The sequence below is a fragment of the Carlito syrichta genome, unplaced genomic scaffold (assembly GCF_000164805.1).
Source record: "Carlito syrichta isolate Samal-C Ts95f unplaced genomic scaffold, Tarsius_syrichta-2.0.1 Scaffold314735, whole genome shotgun sequence".
NCBI classification, from domain to species: domain Eukaryota; kingdom Metazoa; phylum Chordata; class Mammalia; order Primates; family Tarsiidae; genus Carlito; species Carlito syrichta.
Window position 1 is genome coordinate 130807 of NW_007258831.1, and position 10978 is coordinate 141784.

General features: G+C 40.2%; 1 protein-coding gene across 1 annotated transcript in view; it reads right to left on the reverse strand.

The window, feature by feature from the left end:
• LOC103274355 (zinc finger protein 595-like) overlaps window positions 1–10704 on the reverse strand; it is a 35907-nt gene extending 25203 nt beyond the window's left edge. The window contains exons 1-2 of the mRNA XM_021719469.1: window positions 10701–10704; window positions 9544–9698 (exon numbers count right to left, since the gene is read on the reverse strand). Of these exons, the coding sequence (XP_021575144.1) occupies window positions 9544–9698; window positions 10701–10704 (159 nt within the window). The remainder of the gene's footprint in view (window positions 1–9543; window positions 9699–10700) is intronic.
• Window positions 10705–10978: the final 274 nt, after the last annotated feature.

A 10978-nucleotide genomic window follows, 5' to 3' on the forward strand; every position in this document is an offset into this window, starting at 1 on the left:
CCACTGCACTCTAGTCTGGGCGACAGAGTGAGACTCCAACTCAAAAAAAAAAAAAACTAAGACAGCAGCACAAATATACATTTTTGAGTGCTACATTTACATCATTCAGAATCAGCTGTCAGCTGTATATAATTCTTAGGCAGAAAAGTTGTAATAAGATGGAAGATACTTCATAAATTTTATTGTATACCACAATTACCTGGAGATCTTAAAATGCAGATTTTGATTCAAGAGATCTGGGATGAACCTGAGTTTCTGCACCCTCAACAAGCTCACCAATAACGCCAAGGCCTCAGGTCCAAAGGCCACACTTTTGAATAGTAGAGAAGTACAATAGATGACACGGAATTGAGAGTTTTTTATGTAACTTATGGGTTGTAACATAATATCAAGAATAGCAGCAATACTTTTTTTTCTGAGTCAGAGTCTCACTCTGTTGCCCAGACTACAGTGCAGTGGCATGCTGCTCATGGCCACTGCAGCCTCGGCCTGCTGGGCTTAGGCAATCCTTCCACCTCAGCCTTCCAAGTAGCTGGAACTACAGGCGTGCACCACCACGCCTGGCTAATTTTTTAATTTATTGTACAGATGAGGCCTCGCTAAGTTGCCCAGGATGGTCTTGAACCCGTGGGCTCAGGCAATCTTCTCACCTCGGTCTCCCAAAGTACTAGGATTATAGGCGTGAGCCACTGCACCTGGCCAGCAATACTTTTTGACCATTTACTATATACTACATACTATGTTGGCACTTTTAAATAAATAAATGAATGCATAAAACCAAAAACAAACCTCTGAGAGAAAGAAGAGAATTCTTCTCTTTAATGGGAATATTTTGTGATATTTATTTTTTGTATTTATATATCCAGTAAATAGTAGAGCTTGGGTTTTACTCAAGTGTATCTAAGAATTTATCTCAAAGAGACACAGGAGAACTACAAAACATTGATGAAAACTTGGAGAGAACATAAACAAATGAGACATATCCCAAGATCATGGATTGTAAGACTCAACATTGTTAAATGATCATATTACCCAAAATATCTATATAGACAACCCTAACAGAATTTTTAGAGCATGGTTCATAACTTCAAAGTGTGATGAAAACAAGTTATGCATGCAGCAACACAAGATGATCAAGTTGCAAATTTAATACTCACACATACACAAAATTGGTAACTACACACATTAAAAGTGATAGAGTAGATTATGTTTGTGTAAATAAAACAAGAAATATTTTGTTTCTATAAAATTGTAGAACCTTTGTGGATACTTTTTTGTTTTAAAGACAATGATATGAAGTTTCATAAGACACACTGTTTCAGAATTTGATATTTTTTTCCATTTTTGGTTTCATTTAGTCTCTGTGCTGTGCTATATTTTAGGATATCAAGACACTTGGGCATATTAATTACATGTGCATTCTTCTTCACTGTCTCAAAAAGAAACCACAGAGGTAATAAAGAGGATGTCTCTAAAAATTTGATGAACTCACAGCTGAATTCTATAAGACTTTCAAAGAAGAACTGGTAGCAATTTTACTGAAGCTATTCCACAAAACTAAAGAGAAAGGAATTATTCATAACTCATTCTACAAGGTCAGTATCACTCTGATACCAAAGCCAAGAAAAGACACAACAAAAGAAGAAAACTACAGATCAATATCCCTTATGAACAAAAATCTTCAATAAAATGTTAGCAAACCAAATTCAACACACATTAAAAAACCAAAAAATATACCACAACCAAGTGGGTTTTATCCCAGGAATGCAAGGGTGGTTCAACATATACAAGTCAATAAACATGATTCATTATATAAACAGAATTAAAAACAGAAAACATATCATCATCACAATAGGTGCAGAAAAGCATTTCATAAAATCCAGCATCCCTTCATGATAAATACCCTCTGCAAAGAGGGAACATTATTCAAAATAAGAAAAGCCGTATAGGACAAACCCATAGCCAATGTTATTCTGAATGGAGAAAAGTAGAATGCACTTCCCCTCAGAACTGAAACAAGGCAAGGATGCCCACTTTTACTACTACTCAATATAGTACTGGAAGTCCCAGCTATAGCAATCAGGTAAGAAAAAGAAATAAAAGGTATACAATTTGGAAAAGAATAAATTAATATCTTGCATGCCAACAACATGATCTTACTGCTACAGAATCCTAAAAACTCTTCCAAAAGATTCCTGGACTTAATAAATGAATTTAGTAGTTTCAGAATACAAAACCAACACACACCAATCAGTAGCAGTGCTATACCATAATAGCAACAACCAGGCTGAGAATCAAATCACTAACTTAATTCCATTTACAACAGCATCCAAAAAGCTAAAATACCTAAGAATATATTTATTCAAGATCATGAAATATCTCTGCAAGGAGAACTATAAAACTCTGAGGAAAGAAACTGTAGAGAACAAAAACAAATGGAGAAACATCCCATGCTCATAAACTAGAAGAATCAACATTGTTAAAATGACCATATTACCCAAAGTAATCTACAGATTCAACACAATCCCTATCAAACTACCAATGTCATTTTTCACAAAATTAGAAAAAAAAAAATCCTAAAATTCATATGGAACCAAAAAAGAGCCAAAATAGCCAAAACAATCCTAAGCAAAAAGAACAAAGCTGGAGGCACCACCTTACCCAACTTCAAATTATACTACAAGGCTGTAGTAACCAAAACAGCATGGCACTGGTACAAGAACACACACATGGACCAAGGAACAGAACAGAGAATCCAGAAATAAACCCAAATACCTACAACCAACTAATCTTCAACAAAGCAGACAAAAACATATACTGGGTAAAGGACACCTTATTCTAAAAATGGTGCTGGAAAATTTGATAGCTACATGCAGAAAAATGAAACTTGATCCCTATCACTCCCTGTATACAAAAATTAACTCAAAGCCAATTAAAGACTTAAAGGTCAGCCGGGCACAGTGGCTCAAGCCTGTAATCCCAGCACTTTGGGAGGCCGAGGTGAGGGGACTGCCTGAGCCCACAGGTTTGAGAACAGCCTGGACAACTTGGCAAGACCTCATATATACAAGAAATTAAAAAATTAGCCAGGCATGGTAGCGCACAGCTGTAGTTCCAGCTAGTTAGAAGGCTGAAGTTGGAAGAATCACCTGAGCCCAGTAGTTTGACGCTGGGGTGGCCGTGAGCATGCCACTTGTACTCCAGCTTGGGCAAGAGTGAGACTCCAACTCAAAAAACAACAACAACAACAACAACAACAAGACTTAAAGGTCAAACCTGAAACCATAATAATCTTAGAAGAATAGGAAAAACTCTTCTGGACATCAGCCTAACCAAATAATCTAAGGCAAAAGTCCCAAAAGCAAATGCAACAAAACAAGTGGGACGTAATTAAACTAAAAAAGCTTCTGCACAGCAAAAGAAATAATCAACAAAGTCAACAGGCAACCTACAGAATGGGAGAAGTTATTTCTAAACTATACCTTTGGCACACGACTAATACCCAGAATACATGAAGAACTCAAACAAATCAACCAGAAAAAAGCAAATAACCCCATTAGAAAGTGGGCAAATGACATGAACAGATGTCTCTCAAAAGAAGACATATGTAGGGCCAACAAACATGAAAAAATGTTCAACATCACTTATCAGGGAAATGCAAATTAAAACCACACTGGACATCAGCCTAAGCAAATAACCTTACACTACACTATTCAGAATGGCCATTATTTAAAAGATTAAATAACAACAGATGCTAGCATGGATGTGGAGGAAAGGGAACGCTTATACACTGTTGGTGGGAGTATAAATTAGTACAACCTCTATGGAAAGCAGTATGGAGATTACTCAAAGAACTAAAAGTAGATCTACCATTTGATCCAACAATCCCACTATTAGGTACCTACCCTAAGAATCAGAGATTGTTATACTAAAAAGACACCTGTACTCTCATGTTCAGCACAGCACATTTCACAATTGCAAAGATGTGAAATCAACTTAATCAACCTAAATGCCTACTGACCGGTTCATGTATAATTAAAATGTGGTATATATACACTATGGAATACTTTTCAGCTATCATACTTTTCAGCTATGGAATACTATGCAGCAACTTGGATGGAATTGAAAAACATCATCCTAAGCAAAAGACAGAGGAGGAGAAAACCAAACACCATATGTTCTCACTTAAAAGTGGGAGCTAAAATGAGGATATGCAAAGACATAGAAAATGGTATAATGCACATTGGAGATACAGAAGAGGGAGGGAAGGAAGGGATAGAGGAGCAAAAAAAAAAAAATTCACCTATTGACTATAATGTGCATAAGTTGGGGTAGGGGTACTCTTAAAATTTTAAAAGTCCAGACCAAAAATTATGTATATCTCCCAAAGCTATTAAAATGTAAATAAAGGGATAAAAATGCACACTAAAGAAAAACAATGATATGAAGTAAGAAATATTTTTCTGAATGTTATTTTTTCAATTTTTGGCTTCATTTATTCTATGTGCTGTTATATTTTAGAACATGAAGACATTTGGTCATATTAATTATGTTAATTCTTCTTCACTTTCTCAAAGAGAGAACACAAAGAGGAAATAAAGAGAACTGTATCTGTGACATGAGAGTGGAATAAAATGGAAACCTATGGGACTAAAGTCTGTCTCAGAACTTGCAATTCCAAAAGCCATTATCTCCAGTCAACAAATGTGAGAGCTTTTATTCTCCAAAGCAAGCTATAAGTAAAGAGAAGCTAAAGAGAAAGAGGAGTTTCTGGATTAAATGTGATGGTTTATGCACACAGTTCTGTAAATCCCCTCACAATACACCTTAATGAAAGAGAAAAATAGTTAACTTTATAGTAAAAAAATTTTTTAAAAACCTGAAGCAGGCCGGGCTCGGTGGCTCAGCCTGTAATCCCACGCCTTGGGAGGCTGAGGTGAGTGGATTGCCTGAGCCCGCAGGTTCAAGGCCCGCCTGGGCAACTTGGCGAGACCTCATCTCTACAATAAATCAAAGATTAGCCGGGCGTGGTAGCGCGCGCCTGTAGTTCCAGCTACTTGGAAGGCTGAGGCAGAAGGATTGCCAGAGCCCAGCAGGTCGAGGCTGTGGTGGCCAGGAGCAGCCACTGCACTCCAGTCTGGGTGACAGAGCGAGACTCCAACTCAAAAAAAAAAATCTGAAGCAAGCACCTTAGCTAGGTATATAAAGGTTTCATCAGCTACCATGGAACAGAATAGAGAATCCAGAAATAAACCCAAATACCTACAACCATATAATGTAACAAAGTGGTATCAGGTGTCAATACACAATCACTGCAGTAATGCTAGCAGGGGAGAAAAGGAAATCAGAATCTACTCATTAAAAAAAAAAAGGTCTGGCTCCATGGCTTAGTCTGTAATCTCAGCACTTTGAGAGGTCAAGGGGAGTAGACTGCCTGAGCCCACGGGTTCGAGACCAGCCCGGGCAACTTGGTGAGATTCGTCTCTACAATAAATAAAAAAATTAGCCAGGTATGGTGGCACGTGCCTCTAGTTCCAGCTTCTTGAAAGGCTGAGGCAGAAGGATCGCCTGAGTCCAGCAGGTCGAGGCTGCAGTGGCCATGAACATGCCACTGCACTCTAGCCTAGGTAACACAGTGAGATTTCGACTCAAAAAAATAAAATTAAATGAATAAATATATATACATATATATGAGAGGATACAGGTTATAGGATTTCTTCCAACTGGCCATGTGATCCTGATTGGAAGCCTTGGCTAAGAGCCACTTCGCTAAGCATTGCCTCTTGAGTTCAATATGCATGTAAATCACTTAGCATTCCAGGCCCACTCTAATAATAGGTATTTATTTTTACATGGTAAAAGCAAAAGAAATTATACTCACAATAACAACACTTCTGTCCATGAATGGCCCTTCAGAACTCACATCAGTGGTGACATCAGAACTCACATAAGTGACCTTTCAAATAAGGCCCAAGTGCCCTGGACACCTCTCTTCTTTGTACTGACCACATGATGCTGACTTCAACCATCTATCCATTTGTCCTGGACTAAAAGTTCCTGGACAGTAGGAGCCATGACTGCTTTATCTGTTTTCCTAATGGTTATACAAAATAAAATCAGTTGGTTTATCTATTTATTTGTATCTCTGGACCTCTTCCTTGTCTTTTGCCAAAGTACCAGAAACCTAAAGAAATTCCCATGTGGGTACCAAATAAGAAGACTTCTTCTGTGAGGTAAATTAGCAAGCTTTGGATGACTAATTTCTCTCCCTGAGATGGAAGGAGCATTAGATGCTCTTGTTAACCTGATCCCAAGACACCCCAAATGTCTCAAAGACTCCCAGGTGTGGGTGAGAGGGTCCCCAGTGGGTCTGTGCTGATACTTCCATGGTGATCCAGGCAAAAGAGACTAAATCTGACTGTTGGGACAGATAGAAAATAGAAGTGCCCTGGTAGAGCCCCCAATCCTGCATCTTCATGTGATATTACCTGTCCCCAGTCAAATGATTCTTGGGTTATGAGAAAGAATATGAATGTCTTACTATACCAGGAGCACGGCTTACAGGCAGATATAGCTGTGGTCAGGGCTCTAGATATTTTGTGGCCATGACCTCCCACTGCTGAGGTACTTGTTTATACTTACAGATTCTACACCAGATTCTGTTTACACTAGGAACCCCTCATATTGCTACCGCAGGTCACTGGACAAGATCTGCAAATCTCAGAGAACTCCACTCACAAAGTAGGCTTTTCAAAGCATATGTTGGGCCTCTCACAATGCAGAACATGTCTCCCCTGAGTTTTCTGCATTTCCTCAGTCCAAAGTCTGGCCCTGTCTTGTGAATTCCATGTAGAGACCAGCCCTTATGTGCAGATTCTAAGTGAGATCAACCTGGTTGGTTCTACATTCTTGGGAGTTATAGGGAAGACAGAAACACTAGAGAAAAGATCCCCTCATGAGGGCTGCTCTAACACATCCTGAAGAATCCAGGACCTGGATTCTGAATTTGGAGTAAGACTTAGATTGTGGAGGGGCAGCAGACACCCTCTGCACATTTGTAGGCATTTGGACAAGAGAAGGAGGGGGAAGTAGGTATTCTCCAGACGTATACGTGAGCCTGGCTGGATTTCAAGGCACCAAGGTCTCTAAATCTCAGGTCTGAAGATACCAGGGACATCAAAAAACAGACTTGAAGTGGTTGATGGCTGTCCTGAACAGTTATTTTTGTAGAAATCTGGTCCAGGTACTTCAGAAGGGACTGCAGATCCCAAATAGGCAGAGAAACCATTCTGCCTGCAGACTTGGAGACAGTATGCAATTTCTGCATGATTGTGGCTTGTGACTGGAAGCCCAAGAGGAAAATTCTCCCCTATAGGGAAGCTTGGTGGGTACCTTATAAGTTTGAATCCTGTCTGGTAATTCTGGATGGTGTTTGAAATTATAATTAAAAACAAAATCAGTCCAAGCGTGGTGGCTTACACCTGTAATCCCAGCAATTTAAGAAGCAGAGGAGGGAGGAATGCTTCACCTCTAAAGTTTCAAACCATACTGGGCAACACAGTAAGACCATGCCTTTACAAAAAAATCAAAAAATTAGCTGGGCACAGTGGCATGCCTATTGTCTCAGCTACTTGGGAGGCTGAGAAGGAACGACTGCCTGAGCCCAGGAGTTCGAAGCCATGGTAAGCTGTGACCATGCCACTGCACATCAGACTGGGTAACAGTGAGACTTAGACTCAAAAAAAAAAAAATCATCTCTAACCCCAGAAAAACTCTCCACAATGGTAAAAAGAAAAAATTATTCATGTAAAATAAAATCTCAGGACCCCAAACTCCTTATGTCTAGAGCAGAATTAAGCATGGGAACCAAGGCATGCAATGTAGTCATCCTTTTAATAGAGAGCTGTAATTTCACAACGCTGTCTCAGGGCCTCATTTCCCTCATGATTGTCAACACCTCCCCCAATACTCCCAACAAAATTTCTTGCTGGCCCCTAAATCTTTCAGGATACAAGTCCCCCTACTTAAAAAATAAAAAAAATAAAAAAAACACTTGTGCCAGTCATAACCTTAAGTCTGTAATCTAACTCCCTAAACTGTGTTCTGTTAAATATAACACTGTAAATGTCCACTGCAAGCTCATCTTCCCAGATACTAAAGGACAAGAAGTCACTCCTCCACATACCATGAGACAAAAGCAAAAGCATAACTCTTTCCTCTATTCCCTGTTTTCAAATGTTCACCTTATGTAAGCCATAGACCTACTGAGCACTAATTAAGAGACTCACAAGAATGTTCCCATTTCCCTCACTGCCTACCCTCCCTTTCACTCTCTCCCCTTCAATACTGAGTTCTCAAATCTTCTTTAGGAAGCACAGGTTGTAGATGCTTCTGTGGCTTGTTTTTCCCAGGGGTTTTCTCAAACTTTGGCTCAACAAACCTCTACTGATTGAGACACCTGCCTCAGTGACCATTTTTTGGTTACTACTGCACAATTGCACCACACAATCTGCTAAGAGATTTGAAAGACAAAAGACTTGAAGAAAAGAAAGCTTAGCAACACCATTTGTCATAGACGCATCCTCCTAAATTGACCAGGTAACTGAGAAGGCAATCTGTGTTGTGGCTATCAGAAGAAACTTTAATTGGCTATATATATACAAAGAAAAAATAAGCCTCTCACATCTTCATGAAAAAAGACAGTTTTGCAAGTTGGAGCAGGTGCACGCTTCAGGAAGGCTCCCACTGTCCAACAGAATCTGTAGGATAGGGTTCTATCTTCTTTGCTAATTACATTTCAAAGCAATGGTTTCCAGGTTCTACTGAAGGATTTATCTGAGTCAAAAAGACTTCATAAAAAACCCTATTTATCTGAAAAAAAATTTTAAACATATTTTTTAAAGGCAGAGAAAAAACTTGCTTAGAAAAGTTTGCTAAATTAAAAGCTTTAAATTAGGCACAGTGGCTCACATTTGTAATCTCAGCACTTTGGGAGGCCAAGGAGGGAGGACTCCTTTAGCCCTGGATTTCAAGATCAGACTAGACAACATAGTGAGATGTCATTTCTATAGAAAATTTAAAAAATTAGCTGGACATGGCAGTGCACATCTGTCGTCCAGCTACTTAAGAGGTTGAGGAGGGTCACTTCAGCACAGGAGGTTAAGGCTGCAGTCAGCTGTGATCATGCCATTGTACTCAAGTCTGGGTGACATAGTAAGACCTCGAGTCAATAAAATTTAAAAATAAACTAAACATTTTAAGGGAAAAGAGCACAATCTCTTCTCTTATTTTCAAGTTAGAGGATTAAGTCATATATAGTTCTAACTTGTATTTGCTGTTATATCAGTCAGGTCTAGGGCAATGACCTCGAACTCATGAGCATCTGAATTCCAGTTGGTATTAGATTCAGGCAGCTGTGGGGTGGTTTTGGGTAGCCTGTGTGAATTTGAACATAAAGTAAAAGGGAAAAGAAGAATGTTATAAAGGACACATTGGTGGGGACAGTGCAAAGCAGGCACAAAGACTGGTTTGTGCTACAGATACAGGCCCAGACAGGGTTATCTTCTGGCTCATTCCTGTGTCCATGTAGGCCAATGAGATTATGATCAGGTGGTCCAGAAGCCTAGATGTAGCTTTCTGGTGGGGAACACAAACAGCCAAGACAATGTGAGTACAATTCTTGAGCCTGGACCCTGGTCCTAGAAAGGACATATCCACATCATTATTTAATGCAGATGTACATGAGTGAGTGGAAAACACAGGGCAGCAGCAGGATGGGAGGAGGAGTCAGTCTTCAGAACACATTCCTTGTGTGTCCTAAAAAAGAAAAATAGTTCAGAGCTGCCAGAGCTATGTGAGACAATCAAATTTTAAAAGACCCAGAGAGAAATGAGCATGGGACTTGAAGACAATCCTCCCTTCCATCTGGGGGGAGTTGTTTAGATATCTGTTCCTGACTAGCTGCCTCACCCATTATCTTCATGCTCCTGTGATACAAAGAACAATGAATACCAATCAATGTTATTTTAACAAACGAGAATTTAACATACCAGAATTTATTAAAAATTGTGTGCATGTTTAAATTTCATTCACCTTCAAAGTACTGTTTGAGGCCGGGCTCGGTGGCTCAGCCTGTAATCCTAGCACTTTGGGAGGCTGAGGTGAGTGGATTGCCTGAGCCCGCGGGTTCAAGACCCACCTGGGCAACTTGGCGAGACCTCATCTCTACAATAAAGCAAAAACCAGCCGGGCGAGGTAGCGCGCGCATGTAGTTCCAGTTACTTGGAAGGTTGAGGTGGAAGGATCGCCGGAGCCCAGCAGGTTGAGGCTGCGGTGGCCAGGAGCAGCCACTGCACTCCAGTCTGGACGACAGAGTGAGACTCCAACTCAAAAAAATACAAAAAACTAAAAACAAAGTACTGTTTGATTCAACACATCTACCAAGATGCTTTTTCCACTGCTCAAAACAATTTTGAACTCATCAATTTTGGTGTCTTTTAGTGCCTCTGCTGTTTTTGGTTTCACCTCTTCCATATTGGTGAAATGTTTCCCTTTGAGGATTTTTCACATCGGAGAAAACAAAAAAAGTCATTCAGGATAAGATCTGGTGAACAGAGAGAGTGGGACATGGGGGTCATGCCGTTTTTGGTCCAAAAATGCTGGCATTCAGCGCAGCATGAGAAGGTGCACTTGAAAATTACCCATCGGCCGGGCTCGGTAGCTCAGCCTGTAATTCCAGCGCTTTGAGGTAAGTGGATTGCCTGAGCCCACGGATTCGAGACCCATCTGGGTAACTTGGCGAGACCTCATCTCTACAATAAGTCAAAAAATCAGCCGGGCGTGGTAGCGCATGCCTGTAATTCCGGCTACTCGGAAGACTGAGGTGGAAGGATCGCCAGAGCCCAGCAGGTCGAGGCTGCAGTTGGCCGGGAGCGGTCACTGCACTCCAGTCTGGGTGACGGAGTGAGACTTCAACTCA